This window comes from Lipotes vexillifer, unplaced genomic scaffold (genome assembly GCF_000442215.2).
Source record: "Lipotes vexillifer unplaced genomic scaffold, Lipotes_vexillifer_v1.1 scaffold472, whole genome shotgun sequence".
Lineage (NCBI taxonomy): Eukaryota > Metazoa > Chordata > Mammalia > Artiodactyla > Lipotidae > Lipotes > Lipotes vexillifer.
The window spans coordinates 2,282,074-2,299,321 of record NW_006797698.1 but is presented as its reverse complement, the minus strand read 5'-3'; the positions used below and the strand labels follow the sequence as shown (position 1 = coordinate 2,299,321).

The window sequence follows — 17,248 nt, the reverse complement described above, 5'->3', positions numbered from 1 at the left end:
GTGAGGCCACAGAGCTCTATTTGGGTCACACTGATCATCGAGTCATGGGAAAACACCAGATTGCTTTAAACTGAAATACTTCCATTCCAAGCAACTTCTGGCCCTGCGATTTTACCTTTGAATAATCTTTTTTTTTTTTTTTGAAAACGTGCACTCAAGATTTTGCAATACAGTTCTCTTTGTCAGTTTTAGGGTAAGCTTCCCGCCTGTCTGCTTCAGTTTATGTCCTGACCATGGATGGCAGTATGGTATGTGGTGTTCCAAGAGGTTCATTGGCTGTATAGTCTCTTCTCCACCCTGATAAATCTAGAGGAATACACAGGCAAAATGAGCCATGTTTTGGTCTTAGCTCCATGGAAGTTGTGTGATCGTGGGCAGGTCAGTTGAGGCTCAGTTTCCTAATATTTTAATAGAAATTTTAATACCTATCTTGATCACATCATAGGGAATTTAGGAGAATGATTCAAAGAATGGACATGAAACAATCTTGAAAATTACAAATGGCTGCACAGAGGATTATTACCATGGTAAAGTTCATCATCAACATTGTCACCACTGTCCTCATCGGCTTTACCACATCGATATATTGATTCCAATATATAGCAACTGTCGTCTGAAGTAAAAACGATGTCAGAGGATTTGAGCAGTTTTAGCAAAAGCTGGAGTGTTATTTACCAGAGGCCAGGACAGCGTGTGGGAGAATGTGGTGAGGAAAATGCTCTTCTCTGGGCTTAAGGAAAGGAAAGTGATGCAGAAGGAAAAGGAAAGGAAGGAAGGAAGTTGCCTTAATAAATTCTGAGAATGTGACAAGGGCTGGTTTCCCTAATGAGGGCCATTTCTATTCTTCCCTACTGAGTGAACAGAAAAATGTGAAAAAGGTAGAAATAAGAGTCAACCTGAATAGCAAATAAACTATGAAAACCGTTTTGAATTCAATGTTAATCAATAAAATGCACCTTTAAACCAATTAAGACATCCTAAGATATGCCCATCGGGGTGACCAAAAAATTAAAAATCTAATATCACCAAGCGTGAGTGAAGATTTAGGGGATTCTCGCCCATGGCTGCTGCCAGTATGACTTAAGCTTCTTGGAGTCATATTTGGCAGTATCTTGTCACGTGGAAACTATATATCCCAGACAAATCGTCCATGTGCACAAGGAGACGTGCAGGGGGATTCTTCTGCAGCACTGTTTGTGGTAGCAAGCATGGATTTTGGCACACCAAATGTTTGTAATAAAATTGAGTTGGATAAAATGCTACATAAATAATGTCACTGACATAAAAGATTAAAATGCCAAAAAGTACTATGTATTACCTATACATACATGTGTATCTCAGAATACTGGTTGCCTCTGCAGGGAAGAGGGAAAATGAGACGGGTTGGGGGGAGTCAAAAAATAAATAAATGGAACTATATGTGTAATGTTTTAACTTTCTTAATCAAACCGAACAGCAGCAGTGAAAATGCCAAAATACTTAGATCTGTTCATTGCAAAGAGTGGGCATTTGTTTCATTACTCTGTGTATTTCTCCCCTTAAAATGTTTGTTTCATAACTGCATAATCTTTAAAACTGAATAAATAAAATACAGTCTCAGAGATCATCTTAATTATAGTGGCATATTGCATGCTTGCCTTTTCTAATGCATGCTTACCTTTTCTAGCGCCAAGAACGACACAATATTATGCCTCATCTGAATGAAACATTTATCTCCATAGTTTTGCCAATTTCTGGTTATATGTACTGGAATGTTTTTTAAGTGGTTATTGGGAGACCCACAAGGAAAGACATTTGGTTTAAAACTGAGCAGGAAATGAATTTATCGTGAATTTGTCCTGAATGTTGATTCTATCCCTCAGTCATGGCACCAGCTTCTCTCCACCAGCTGCTCAAAGGGGAGGGAGGGTGGTGGCCGTGCTCCTCCGTCTTCTACTGCATGTCCGTGCTCCAAGGAGCCCTGGATCCCCAATTCCACACTCCCATTGGAAGGTACATTGGACTTTCCTCTTTGCCACCGGGATATCCGTCTGATACAAAGAGTTTCTGGGGCTGGAAATGGCCAGTGCTTCAAACAAGCCAATGTCATTTACAGCAAAGGCAATTTTCATTCTCTAGTCTAGCGAGTTTGCTTACTTTGATTCCAATGATAATAGTAATAATAAAGCAATTAAAAAAATCCTGCTTCTCATTCCATAGAAGACTTTATTTCATGCCTTTTCATGTAGAGGGGAGATAATCAACTGATTTGTTTTCGAACATTTCATGCTTTCCTATAGGATGAGGAAAAAGCAAGAGTTCATTGTGTTAATATAGCCTAGCATCACCTGGCTTGCTTAAAGTTATATATGGATATTTGAAAGTAAAATATAAGTTAGAAAATTAGCAATGGAAACGGCTCCTCTAAGGATAATTATTCTTGGCTGTCTGAATTGGAGGTGTTCTCAGGCCTTACCAAGTCCCATATGGACACTTGCTTTTTATTCCTTTCCTTTTTTTATTCCAGAAGAGAATGGACGGGCTTCAGAGGAGCAGATACGGGACCATGGCTGAAGGTAAGAAAGCCTCCAAATTCTCAAGAGCTCTAGGCGTCAGGGAAGAGTCACTGTTTTCTCTCCTCCTCTCCCTCACCTCAAACACAGTGACAGAAAAGAAACCCAGTTATTTTCAGCTGCAGAAGAAAAGGCAGCTATCATGTTCTTATCTTCCCCACCATCATCACAGCCACACACGCCCGAGTGTGAAGCTCTCCCCTGTGCCCTGATGTACGGGAAATGAGGAAATGAAACTTCAAGTCAGAAGTCAGGGGACTTAGAAACGAATTGTGAAAATGATACCCTTCCCGGCCTGCACTCAACTGAAAAGAGGAAAAGTTCCCCATAAAGATTTAGTAATCGTGTTTGCTTAAAAAAAAAAATCCAGGATACTTAAGACAGGGGAGAACCAACACAAAGTAAAAGGAATAACAATAACAGATTTTAGGAGACTAAAATGAACTTAATTCATTTGAGCTCATAAGAACTCCAGAAATCCTTGGATTCTCACTCTCTTCATCCCTTGAAGATTTTAGCTCTTGTTGCAGGGTCACCCTCGACAACACCACTTTTGTTCTAATTTCCTGTCATTCTATCAGCCAAACTGACGATCTTTCCAACGCATGTATTTCTTACACATGATGGTCTTATCATCTCTTCCTCAGCCACCGATCCAGGGTCATCTGTCAGACTCCGTCCTTGACTTTAACGACAAGCCTTCTCTAGGCTCACGTTCAAACATCCAACTCCCCACCCAAAAAGAGGAAACCCGGGGACATTCAGCTGGTCCTCGGTGGTAGGTCAGTGGAGCTCTGACATCTGAGACTTCCTTTACCCCCAAGGTTCAGATGAATGTGACTGGCAGCCTGTGTGCCTTGGAATTAATTGGTGGGTGAAAGAGAGGTGATAATAGTTTCTCACTGATGACTTCTCATCCTCCACCTCTTTCTAATCTCACATTTATTTAGCATGAAACTGGGCTAAGCACCATCCCTGGAAAAGCACAGGGACCAGCTTTCTGAAAGCTGTAGTGTCCCTGGTCCTGATGAAGTCCTTGGAGCATCCTTCATAGTGTAGCAGTTCTTACTCTTGGCTGTGGGTCCAAGTTCAGGCTCCCAGTGTGGGCTTCCTGCCATTCAAGAGTCGCCTAAAGTTGTATGCAAACATCTGTATGTATTTAAATATCACTATTAGGCAGGGAGAGAGGTCCATAGCTTTCATGAGATACCATGAAAGGTCAGTGACCTAAAAGTCTTAAGAATCACTAACTTTACCAACAGGACCTACTGTATAGCACAGGGAACTCTGCTCAATATTCTGAAATAACCTAAATGAGGAAAGAATTTGAAAAAGAATAGATACACGTATATGTATAGCGTAATCATTTTGCTGCACACATGAAGCTAACACAACATTGTTAATAAACTAAACTCCAAGATAAAATAAAAATTTTTTTTTAATCACTGACTTAGTAAAACACGAAAAACTCTTTTTTTTTTTTTTATAGGCGGGATAGAACATAAGCTGTTTGCAACCTCGTCCTCTTTGAGGATCATCCTGGTGGGCAAAACAGGCAGCGGGAAAAGTGCCACCGGGAACAGCATCCTCTGCCAGCCAGTGTTTGAGTCCAGGCTGGGGGCCCAGTCGGTGACCAGGGAGTGTCAGGGCGCAACGGGCACGTGGGATGGGAGGAGCGTCCTGGTGGTGGACACGCCCCCCATCTTTGAGGCGACGGCCCAGGACCAAGAGGCCTACGAGAACATCGGGGACTGCTACCTGCTCTCGGCCCCGGGGCCTCACGTGCTGCTGCTGGTGACCCAGCTGGGGCGCTTCGCAGAGCAGGACGTGGTGGCCGCGACCAGGGTGAAGGAGGTCTTTGGGGCGAGAGCCCTGAGACACACGATCGTCCTCTTCACCCACAAGGAGGACTTAGCGGACGGATCCTTGCGTGACTACGTAGCAAACACAGACAACGTGAGGCTGAGGGGCCTGGTCCGGGAGTGCGGGCAGAGGTACTGCGCCTTCAGCAACCGGGCCTCCGGGGACGAGCAGAGGAAGCAGCTGGCCGAGCTGATGGCCGTGGTCGAGGGGCTGGAGAGGGAGCTCCAGGGCGCCTACCTCAGCAACGACCTCTTCTTTGATGCACAGCGGCTCCAGCAGGGCGGGGGCGACCCCCATGGAGAAGGTCTCGTGCGCTACCTGGCCCAGGTGCGGTCGCATGTTGCGAAGCAAAAGCACGACCTGAAAGAGGCCCAGAGAAACCGGGCCTTCAAGGCTGTCCTCCGAGTCAAAAACTGGATCATTTCTCACATCAGAATATTTGCTGTTTTTGTTATATGCTTTTTGAGTTTTCTTGCCATTTTAATTAGCTTGTGTAGCACTCACGAATGCTGAGCATTTTCAGATGATAGCTGCCATCAGCTTCCATTTTTTCAGAGTCAGTATCTTTGTCTATGTTGATAAGGAACTTTATTTGCTTTTCATGTAGTTTCACTTTCAATTTCCCTTCCTTGCATCAGACACACCATCCATTTTCTTCAGCTGCATTTTAGGTAAATAAAATCCAAAGGAAAATACCCTGTTTGTTTTGTTAAAAATGGTGAAAGCAAATAATAAACTAACTGGATACAGTCGTGAAATATTAGGGAGCTTGCAGGAAGGAGCGTGAGTGGACTGTCATGCTGTGTGAGCATCTCACTTCTGTGACCTACTTTTTACAGCCTTGCTGTTGAGGAGAGAAACATGTTATATTAAAAGCTGGTAGTGGAATTCCTTATTTTATTCAGAAACGTACTCTGACTTCCTTGTAGGCTGTGAGAAAAAAAAAAAAAAGGCACCCCTCCCCCCAAAGAGAGAAAGATGAGGACATTTCAGTGGGGGGCAGGGGTGGTCTCTGGGGCCTGCAGAGGCTGAGGGGAGGGGCCTGGGGGTGAGGGGGAAGAAGGGGAAGGGGGTCTGTGCAGGGCCAGTGCCTGGGAAATTAAGGAACTGGAATTTGTTAGAGCGGGGCTTGGCAAGGGCCAGACTGTAAGGGTAGTATTTCAGGCTTAGCCGACTATCTGGTCTCCATTGCAGCCACTCAACCGTTCCCTTGTGGCGCAAAAGCCGCGGTGGACAAGATGCAAGTGCCAGGCCAGGCTGCATCCCCATACGACTTTATGAAATTTGAATTTCGTGTACTTTCCATATGTGAAACATTTTGCTTCTTTTGATTTCTTCACCCTTCAATAAATGTAAAAGCCCTTTTTTAGCTCACAGGTTATGCAAAACTGGCGGCAGGCTGGATTAGGTCTGCAGCCTGCGGTTAGCCGACCCCCGTCTTAGGAAGTTTTCCATCGTGGGTTGAGCTGCAATGTAGTGGAACGTCTTGAACCCCGGAGTCGTGTGGGATACCTGCAGAAATTGGGGGAAAGGGTGGCGTTGCCCATTTCAATGGTAGCAAAGAGAAGAGAGCAGACATTGGGGTGAAATCTGAGTGGGAGTCACGAAGTCAGTGGAAACAGGAAATCCGGAGAGGAGGGCCCTGTGCGGCCCCCTCCGAGCTTCTCCTTTGGGATAGCTGCCGCCCCCAGCCCCTGCTTCGTACCCTGTAGGGGAGACCCGCAGTCGTCCCAGGCAGCCTGTGACTGGATGGGCAAGTGATGAATACGCTAGAGTGAATCTCAGGAACTCGACTGTGATGCCCAAGCGTCATGCTGCAAACCTCCACTGGAACTACGGTGCGTGTTGGTCTCTACAGCGCTACCCCATAACTGATTCCAATCTTGTGCAAGGAGTGCTATGTCTGAGCTCCACAAACTCTTGAAACCCCAAGGAACTCTTGCGTTCTCAGACCAAGGACCCCCTCCTCAATGCATTGTTTCCAAACGGTCTGACCTAACTTGGTCTCTCCCTTCCTTGACTTCATTCAGTCCCGCTCCACCAACACTTGTGTGAGCACTGAGTGGTCGGGCTCTATGCTTAGCGCGGTAGGGGGATAAAGGCATATAAAAATGGGTATGAGAGGGCTTCCCTGGTGGCACAGTGGTTGAGAGTCCACCTGCTGATGCAGGGGACACGGGTTCGTGCCCCGGTCCGGGAAGATCCCACATGCCACGGAGCGGCTGGGCCCGTGAGCCATGGCCGCTCAGCCTGCGCGTCCGGAGCCTGTGCTCCTCAGTGGGAGAGGCCACAACAGTGAGAGGCCCGCATACCGCAAAAAAAATAAAAATAATAAAAATAAAAATAAAATGGGTATGAGAGAAATGTGTCAGCCAGAAGGAGGGGGCGGGCTCGGAGCGGGGGGCGGGGGGGGGGGTTGGGGGGGGGGCAGAGGCGACCTAGCCAGGGTAGGGCTGGGCTTCTAGGAATGTGCCGGACCCTCCCTCCCGGGACTCACTCAGGAGGAGGGAGCCCACGCTCAAGGAGGGGAATGAGAATCCTGGTAGGAGGGATGCAGGAAGGGACCTGGCTGGGTGGGGCCCTGGGCGTCACCCCCAGGGTTCAAGGGCTACCTCCCCAAGGCTTTTAAGCAAGTTAGGAATTTTAGGAAGATCATGCTGCAGCAATGTGGCCATTGGACTAAATAAGTGTAAGCCTGAGAACAAAGGATAACATTCAGAAGAAAAGAATTCCATCTTGGCCATCAGAGTCTGCGCCATAGCACGAGGCGTGGGGAAGGAGAGGAGAGAACGCGGAGGGGCGACACCAACGGGGTGGAACTGACACAGTGTAGGCACTAGCAGCAAGGTCGGGAGGGAGCCAGGTTTCCGTCTTGCCGCCCTGTGACAGTGGCTCCCTGCACTCTGCCAGACCCTCAGAGGGAGAGTGGGCTGTGCAGAGGAAGCCAGACTTTGGATCTGGATGTGCTGTCCTTGAAGCCCTCTGGGCGGGGCGGTCTCATCCTCCCTCCAGGGAAGGCATCCCTACCAGGCAGGAACTCGGCCCAAGAAAGTATTAGAGAGCAGGGCTGCAGGAGGACGGTCTCCCTCCAGGTGTGTAGATGGTCCATTCCCAGGCCTCCCGGCACCAAGAAGTCATCTCTTTCCCCAGGAGCAGCGTTGCCCAGTAATCCAGATGACATTCCACCTTTGTTGATTTCCAAGAGGAATAAAGCCAGAGGGTTAACCCAAGGATATTTTACAGCAGAGAAGGAGAAAGGGTTTTGCTCAACCTGTACTCGCACATGAATGTTCGCCAAAGTAATTCCTTGGAAAGTGTTCAAATATGAGCTCTGTTTCTCCCTCAAAGGATAAAGGAAGCACGGAAAACACGCACCTAGGGATCATCCATTTACTCTGCCCCCTCCTTTTGTCATTTCCAAAATAATACAACTCTAGGGATTTTTCACTTTCTTCAGGATTCAGTGAATGTCTACTCTAAGCAGGAAATTCGGCTGTAGAGGGAGGTCCTTCCTGATACTAGGAACAAGAAAAGAGAAATTCATTTATTTAGTCTCGATTCACTTACTCACAGGAAAGTTCTGATAGATTTAAGGATTTTTTTTAAAGGATATGGAGAACTCTTCATTAGTTCAAATGTTTTCAAATACAGGTAAAAGAGACCCCAAACTCCAATAGCTTAAGCAATAAGGGAATTTATTGGCTGACATACTGGAAACCCAGAGATAGTGCAAACTTCAAGGCGGTTGAGTCGGTGGCTCGGGTTGACTCCATCATTCTGCTTGGCTTCAACCTCAGGTCGGTAGCCACACGGCTGCTGTCATTGCAAGCCTTACACTCAGGTCCAACAATGCTCAGAGGTGGAAGAGACTGTCTCTCTATGGGGGTCTCTCCTGGGCAAGGAGAAAGCTTCTGGCCCCACCTCTGCAGACTTTTTCTCACTTCCCATTGGCCTGAATTGGGTCTCAGGCCTACGCCTGAGCTGCTCACTACAAAGAAAATGAGATTGTATATAGACCAGCCAGGTATCCCTCGAACTGAGCCATCGTCATCTTCCTCTGAGGCACGTGGCTTCACCGAGGGACTGGTGGAGGCATGAACCGAGCCAGAAACCTACAAGGAAGATGGGAGCTGCGGAGATGACAAACCATGTCCTCTGCAGACCAACAGAATTTATTTCTGAAACGAACAATGAATCCTTGAGGTGATACTTTAGAAAAGGCTCTGACAAACAGATGAGACAGAGAATTAAAGATGATACCAGATGATCAGCAGAATAAGAAGAAAAACTAAGCTGCACCAAACAAGACAAACACAAAGAGCATCATGCACAACGATCCAGTTTTTGACTCGGAGGACAGCCTTGAAGGCCCGGTTTCTCTGGGCCTCTTTCAGGTCGTGCTTTTGCTTCGCAACATGCGACCGCACCTGGGCCAGGTAGCGCACGAGACCTTCTCCATGGGGGTCGCCCCCGCCCTGCTGGAGCCGCTGTGCATCAAAGAAGAGGTCGTTGCTGAGGTAGGCGCCCTGGAGCTCCCTCTCCAGCCCCTCGACCACGGCCATCAGCTCGGCCAGCTGCTTCCTCTGCTCGTCCCCGGAGGCCCGGTTGCTGAAGGCGCAGTACCTCTGCCCGCACTCCCGGACCAGGCCCCTCAGCCTCACGTTGTCTGTGTTTGCTACGTAGTCACGCAAGGATCCGTCCGCTAAGTCCTCCTTGTGGGTGAAGAGGACGATCGTGTGTCTCAGGGCTCTCGCCCCAAAGACCTCCTTCACCCTGGTCGCGGCCACCACGTCCTGCTCTGCGAAGCGCCCCAGCTGGGTCACCAGCAGCAGCACGTGAGGCCCCGGGGCCGAGAGCAGGTAGCAGTCCCCGATGTTCTCGTAGGCCTCTTGGTCCTGGGCCGTCGCCTCAAAGATGGGGGGCGTGTCCACCACCAGGACGCTCCTCCCATCCCACGTGCCCGTTGCGCCCTGACACTCCCTGGTCACCGACTGGGCCCCCAGCCTGGACTCAAACACTGGCTGGCAGAGGATGCTGTTCCCGGTGGCACTTTTCCCGCTGCCTGTTTTGCCCACCAGGATGATCCTCAACCAAAATGATCCTGGATTTAAGCTCTCTTCCCCTCCACCTGTCAGAGCACACAAAAAGTTAATGTGCCATTGCCATGGACTGAAGGTGTCCCACGCCAAAATCATATGCTGAAACCCTAATCGTCAATGTGATGGTATCTGGAAGTTGGGTCTTTGGGAAGTGCTGAGGTCTAGATGAGGGCGTGAGGATGGAACTCCGTGATGGAATTTGCATCTTTCTAAGAAAAGAAAGAGACTAGAACTCTCTTTCTACCAGATGGGGACACAGCAACCAGGAAGAGTGTTCTCCCCAGACACCAGATCTACCACACCTCGACCTTGGACCTCCCAGCCTCCAGATCAGTGAGAAATAAACATTTGTTGATTACCACCCAGTCTGTGGTGTTTGTTTTAGCAGCCTGAACTGACAAAAAGAGTAATAAATGCCTTTTTAGGAGGAAGAGAAGGAAAGATGAAAAGGAAAAGACCTAGAAGAAATAGCATCCCTGGATCAGTTAGGCTCTCACACTCTCTTTTCCCGACAGGGCTGGGCTCAGAGTAAATATTCTTACGTAGAGAATAAAGGGAAGTCATGCAGGGTTGGTGGAATAAATCATCCCAGCTGGCCAAAGTCTTTAGGATCGCTCCTTTTGGGATGCTGAATTTTTCCACCCTTTCCAGAACATTCTCCCTATTCAGTTCCCACTCTGAAGGCCTTCTGATGTTCAGAGCTTCCTGCAACTGCTACATTAATTGTTAGTCGCATACTTTCAACTCCTCCCATCCCTGCCGGGTCTCTGTTTTAGAAGATGGCAGGGTTTTATCTGAAAAGACTTACCCTCACTAAGGAGAGCGTGACAGCAGATAGCCTAATAAGTTCTATTTCTTGGGGGATGTGCATTTTCTTCGTGTTGAGATGATTCTAGCCTTGTACCTCTCACGACAGGTGGGAAGTGTGCTGACCCTATGCTGAGTTCATGGTCCCCAGGTGCTGTGCGGGGCTCCACCATACCTTACCTTTGATGCAGGTGTCTTCTCCACCCTTCTGAAGCCCCTCCATTTTGTTCTAGACGGAAAACAGGCAGAGATTGTTCGTACTGGAGTCGGATGTGACATCCGACACAAAACACCACATTTTATAGATGATGAGATTGAAGGGAGAAAAAAACAACTACTGAAGGTCACACATAACTTCAATGGATGAGCCGAGACTAAAACACAGGGCTGCTGACTCTCAGCCATTCTTGGCAGTAGACTCAGCTTCCTCACAAAGAATATATAGACAGTCCCAACACAAGAGCACCGCACGTGGTTTCCCACCACCTGTATTTAGCTACTAACAGGATGCACTGAAAACGTGCTGTCCACCCAGAAGACCAAATAAGGAAGTTGGTCATTTCCTGGCTTCCTGGCTCTCTGTCTTCAGGATCTCAGTCCCGGCACCCAAACTCAAGATTGCCTGCCAAAGTTTCGCCTTGGGTAAACTCACAAAAGACATTCTTACCTAAGTTTCCATGGTGATGGTGGTAGAGAGGGTCACGAATCATCCCAGTTTGCCCAGGACTGAGAGGATCCCCTGATCAAAGGAACTTCAGTGTTGACACTGGGGGGGTCCCAGGCAAACCAGGACGGGGTGGTCACGCCGGGAGTAGGAGATTGTCATGACCCAAGGTGGACAGTGGGGTGGAGCATACATCCAGTAAACAGAGGGAAGACCTGATTTGTTAGGCTCAGACCAGCTCTTATGCTACCAAAGATCTATGCTTCCATATTCTCAGCTCAAATAGTCTGACCAGTAGCTACCTACTCAGGGGCATCTCTCTCCAGTCCACTCCCCTTCTTTCATTGTCCCCCATATGCCTTTTTCTTGATCTTTGTCTTTTTTCCTACTTCCTACTTCCTGTGCTCAGCGAGTGGGGCCACTCAGGCCCCACCCAAGGATGACTACTCAAGCTTCACTATTGAGAAAGAACCCAAAACTGCATCAGGACCTCACTGTGTGCAAAATTTTAGAGTATTTTCTAAGGCTCAAGGAGTTCATGCTAAAGAATGAATCTCTAATTGTGGAATTTCAGCATCTAGGACAGGTGAACCAAAAAAAAACTACTTTTTGGAATAATTAGATTTCCTCCACTCTCCTTGGAATCACAGCATATAGGATGTTATCTAGCCCCTCCACCTCTGAAACTGGCCACAGTGATTACCTTTGATGGAAAAATAATTTAATAAATTAATAACTTGGGAATTATTTTAATTTGAATGTCAAAATTCAGCTTCTATCAGACAGTTTCCCGGTAATATCTTGTAATTCGTTCTAATGGTATTTTCAAGCCAAAAGAGAATTCTGCCTCAAGACTTGAATATCAGCTCCTGCCTGAGTTTCCAGCCTGCCAGTCTGCCCTACAAGTTTTGGACCTACCAGCCCCCATAATTGCGTGAGCCAAACCTTCAAATAGATTTCTTCATACATACATCCTATTGGTTCTGTTTTTTCTGGAGAAAACTGACACATCGATCCAGCTAATTCTCTCTGTTGAAATTTGGAGAAGGAGCAAACCTGAAAATAATTCTCATCTTTGGCTGGGTCTTTTCAAGCACGAAGTCTATAGGGAGGACTTTTTAAAAGATGTGTTTGCATAGCAGGTGGCAAATGGGGACACAGGTGTTTTTTAGATATCAGCTTATTTTCTGTGCTGATGATCTTGAAACCAAGGTGCTCTGTTTTCTCATGTACTGCCCTTGGATCATCTTGAATGATGGTCTCCAGAGAGGACCAGTAAGGAGGGGCTCCCAAGCATCTGAGGACACCAGGCTGGTACCAGGTAAGTGATTGGATGAATGTTAAGGGGCAGAGAAGGTGATGCTGAAAGGGCTGCAGAAAGGGGAGCTGGAGCGGGGCTGGAGCTGATATGCCTGGACTCAGAGAAATCAGGTAACACTGTCCACGTCTTTTATATATGAGGAATACAGCAACGATGTGAAGCCACCTGCACCCAGGACTGTGGGTTGAAGGGATATCCGAGAGAGATGGCAACCCCTTCATGGTGTCTCCCAGCCAATTGGGAGTGCAGGCACGACCAGAGTGTGCCGCCTGCCCTGTGTGCTGGGAGGGATGTTCCCCTCTGACTGCCCCTCAGACCCTCGGGAACGGGTCAAGCAGCGCTACTCACGTGATGTGTATGGCCAAGCGACTGGTAGCCAGCCATCTTGGAACAAGAATGAGAGGCTTAAATTGCCGCTCTCTCTGAGTCTAGCCTGAGCAGAATGAGAAGTGAAAAAAGGGGCCCCTTCTCAAGAACCACCTTTCTCAATTATTTTGGGGGGATTTTTTTCCCCCTCTCTAGTCCAAACGGCCACACCTCTGGCCAGAAGGCTGACACCGGGTCCCAGCTGCACACCCTCCCCTGCTCTGTCCCCTGCAGATCCCTGTGCCCTTGTCGCCACATCAGTCCCCTCCCGACATCACCATCATCGTGCTTCCTCCTGGCCATCAACCGAGCTCCCTCACTGCAGAGCCATCATCCTTCCATCCATTCACTGAAAATGTTACTAAATACCTGGCTTTGCTAGACACTTCTCTCCCTACACTTGGAGGACAGTTGGACCAGTTTAGAGAACAGCTCCTTCCAAAGACAGGAAAAGAAGGTGATTCCTTGTACCACCCTTGGGGAACCCCACTTCCTGCAACATCTCCACTGGGCAGGGCTGAAAGGAGCACGTGGGGACAGGAAAGGTGAAGGCACCCTTGGCAAAATTGTGGAATGGCTGAAACTGGCCTGAAAGGGGCCAAAACCCAAGCAGATTCTCTCACCCTCATTTGCCAAAAGTCTTCAGGATCTCCTCTCTACTGGCCCCACGGGAGGCGGTTGGAGAAGGTGATGCGCTGATTAGGAATCATAAACAAGATGCCATGGTGAGTCACTGTCGCTGTCAAAGGGTGCCAGGCAGGGTAATCCTCCAGGAATAACGCCCTCATAGCTCCGTTCTGGTCAATGAGCAGGTTAAATCATTTTTCAAAACAATAAATTGTATGTCTTTCTCAGAAATAAAGCACATGTTTTACCCAAGCGGATCACCTTGTCCTGTTCCTGAAATCTCTTTCCCTCTTGAAAACAGAAACTTGCCTTCAAGTTGAGTGGTGTATGCAACAGAAACAAGCAACAGACATCAAGTCAGATTAAAATCTCAAGGCCAGTTTTCAGCCTGTTCTTCAAAGGGCATCCTATGACTTCTGGGAGCAGGTTGCAGGGAGGAGGGTCAGACCATCCTCCCTCACCCAGCAACGTGCAGAGAACTCTATAGGTGCACCCAGATGTGGGTGCGGCAGCCACTAGGTGCATATGTGCATACACTTTTGCACAAACGTGAGAAATAAGCAAGCTGGTATCACCAAAGGGCTACTCTCTGAGCTCATTCTGTTCAAAATCTTAGGTTCTGAAAAATATAGTACGAGTAATATTTTCTGTTTGCAGTTATTTGGGGCTTTAGGGTATGTAATTCCTGACCCTAATAATTTAGGAATAATGAAACTGAGGCTTAGAAAGATCAAGTGTGCAGATTGACACAGATTGTTACTGGGAGAACTGCACTGAGAGGCAGAGGGAGAGGGAAGGAAGGGGAAAGAGAGAGGTAGAGACGAACAAGCCCTGTTACCTGGTAGGTCCTGGAAAGTTCTGCAAGTTCTCAGACAATCTTGCTGCAATCTTCCCTCCTCTCCCAGGCAGCCTCTCTCATTGGCTTCTAGTCTCTTCACAAAAACATAAGAGGAGTGGCAGATGAAAAAACCTGGCCACCAATTCTATCCCAGAGAGAGAGAGAGAGAGAGAGAGAGAGAGAGAGAGACCGCGTCCCCTGGGGCAGGAAAAGGACAATGTGTGAGTTTCCTCACCAAGCTATCCTCAGAGAGTGACTCAAAAGCCCTCTGAGACGCCAGAGGAAGGGGGTTTTCTTTTTTGGTTTGGCTTGGTTTTGTTTTCTTTTTAATAACAGTTCCATTTCCTTCTCCCCACCGGATCTCTGCAAGGCTTTTGTACAGAACAAGGTCTCTACCTGAGTTAGTCTGGAGACCCGGGGAAGCCAATGAACATCTGGGGCACAGCTGCATCCCAAACCAAGCATCCGCCGCCCTTCACTGGCCCACACTGGACCGACTCGCATCTCCCCACGCCGACCATTTACGTCTCCTGCATAAAGATAGCTTCTTATATGTAATTCCAGATGGCAGTGAAGGCTGAACTCAAGGCAGGCATCTTGCTTGAGACCTTCTATGGCTATGGCCTTCTTGTTTCTCTGTCAAATGCCCTGCTCTCAAGTCACCCATGCTTTGACCTGAGGAGGAAAGAAAGTTTGGAAGGTTTCTTCACCTAGGTGGACTTGCATTTCCACAGAAGCCAGGGACACATCCGACCCCACCCATAGTGCGATTTAGGCAAAGGGACAGGCACTTAAGTGGGTAGGGGTGCCATGGCGCCTCCCACTGCCCTGGTTAATGTTATTCCTCTGCTTCTGTGCAAAGGCCCTGCTGGGGGCCCCTGGGTTGCAGGGGCTGAAGCGCCTCTCTGGAGACATTCTTAGAGTGAAGGGGGCAGAGTTTGAACCATTACTTTCACATTTGAGTTCAGAACTATAAGTTGAGAAACAGCTATAATCAGGACATTGAACTGCAAGTAACTCTTGGTTCTTTGCTTAGAGAGGAGGGCATTTATAATGCAGATAACACCCACATTTCACATTTGCAATGAAAGCCATGCCTGACTTACAAAATATTCTCCCATATTGATACTGTCATTTTAACTTTTCAAACAATAATAGCTGTTACACTGAATGCAGTGGATACATGCCCTCTTGCTGTAGAGGACAGAAAGACATGCTTTTAACATACAGAAGACATTGTTTTCTCTTTGCTACCTAGAAATCCCTCTGATAATCTCATTTTAGTTGCGGGGGGCGGGGGCGGGCAGGGGAAAGAAGGTTAAAAGATCAGCTCCTCTAAAACAAAAATAACTCTTTGTGCTAGACATTTATCAACTCTTAACTGGTTTATCATGAATACTTTTATGCATGAAGTCAACTTATTCAGTCATCTCAGCACATAATTTTGTAAATACCTGGTACACAAGACATTGCTCAAAAGTATCAAATCCACACCTGCCACGTGAGTTTTTCACGGTTGAGATAAACCTGTCCTTTTACCTGTCTTAAGCTATTAGAAAAACTGCAAATTAATCACTGAAAAAATCATCTTAGTTCTGTCTTCAGGAATTTCCTCAGCTACTACATAGGGTGAGATGAGATGCTTTCTACTGGGGACAATTATATGCTTTTTCCTCTAAACAGCCTCTTCATATACTTAGCTGATTTCTTCTGTTAAATTATATGTATTTTTCTTTTTGATTCAAGAAAGGTCTTTATTTATTACTCAAGAAAGCAAAATACTACCTACTCCATATAACACTGGTTAACACTCCTTTTCTGCCCCTTTCCTTTCTTTATTTAGAGTTCTGCGGCTATTCAGGACTCCTCTTTTTCCTTCAGTGTTAGCTCTTGGAATTCTAGTGATGGCTCTTCAAACCATAAGTGCTTCTAATGGTTGGTGAAAGAAATACCAGCAAAAAAAAGGAGGGAAATTGTTCCTTTGCCCCTACAGCTACAGAGGAAAACAGCAAATATTATTCGTGCAACAGAGTCTGTGAGATATCTAGTCCTTGAAAACTGTAGCTCTGCCCTGTGAAAATAACCATTGGTCTCTCAAAGCTTGTAGAATTATGGTTGTCTTATTTAATAATGTGTTTCCTGGGACTTCCCTGGTGACTTCCCAGTGGTTAAGAATCTGCCTGCCAGTGCAGGGGACAGTTCGAGCCCCAGTCCAGGAAGATCCCACATACCGTGGAGCAACAAAGCCCGTGCACCACAACTACTGAGCCTGCGCTCTACAGCCCGCAAGCCACAACTGCTGAGCCCATGCGCCACAACTACTGAAGCCCGTATACCCTAGAGCCTGTGCTCCGCAACAAGAGAAGCCACCACAATGAGAAGCCCATGCACCGCAACGAAGAGTAGCCCCCTCTCACTGCAACTAGAGAAAGCCCGCGCACAGCAATAAAGACCCAACGCAGCCAAAAAATAAATAAATAATAAATTTATTTTTAAAATAGGGTTTCCCTGGTGGCACAGTGGTTGAGAGTCTGCCTGCCGATGCAGGGGACATGGGTTCGTGCCCCGGTCCGGGAGGATCCCACATGCCGTGGAGCGGCTGGGCCCGTGAGCCATGGCCGCTGAGCTTCCGTGTCCGGAGCCTGTGCTCTGCAACGGGAGAGGCCACAGCAGTGAGAGGCCCGTGTACCGCAAAATAAATAAATTAATTAATTAATAATAATAATAATAATAATAATAATAATGTGTTTCCTCATTGTGAGATGTAAATTGAAATCTAGTAATTCCTAACAAGTCTAAATACTCATAAGGTTTCTTGGGCAGATCCAAAGGAGATCACTGATACTTCTTTCTTCTGCCGTAGGCATGGAGGTAATAAAATAAAACAAAATAAAAGAGTCAAAAAAGTTTGAGACTTGTGTCTCTAATTTAAATTGACAACATGCTCAGTAAAAGAGAACTGTCAACTGGTGTCAAATGTCTTGCAGATACTACCCCCTGCTGTTTATCTCTTAAGTTAGCTAAGGTAAGTGTTTTTGCTCAGTCTGGAAATTTTAACAAACATTTTCTTTATGGCTTCTATCATTCTTAGAAGGCCCTCCTTTCTCATCC

General features: G+C 47.1%; 2 protein-coding genes across 2 annotated transcripts; one reads left to right on the top strand and one right to left on the bottom strand.

Moving 5' to 3' along the window:
- Nucleotides 1-2,509: 2,509 nt before the first annotated feature.
- Nucleotides 2,510-4,928, top strand: LOC103088967 (GTPase IMAP family member 5-like). Its single transcript, XM_007469845.1, has 2 exons — nt 2,510-2,555; nt 4,042-4,928. The coding sequence occupies exons 1-2, from the start codon at nt 2,513-2,515 to the stop codon at nt 4,926-4,928; spliced, it is 930 nt and encodes a 309-aa protein (XP_007469907.1). The 5' UTR covers nt 2,510-2,512.
- Nucleotides 4,929-8,662: 3,734 nt separating this feature from the next.
- On the bottom strand, nt 8,663-10,544 carry LOC103088702 (GTPase IMAP family member 5-like). The gene is made up of 2 exons (XM_007469844.1): nt 10,502-10,544; nt 8,663-9,543 (listed from the first exon to the last, which is right to left on the bottom strand). The coding sequence occupies exons 1-2, from the start codon at nt 10,542-10,544 to the stop codon at nt 8,663-8,665; spliced, it is 924 nt and encodes a 307-aa protein (XP_007469906.1).
- Between the last annotated feature and the right edge of the window lie 6,704 nt (nt 10,545-17,248).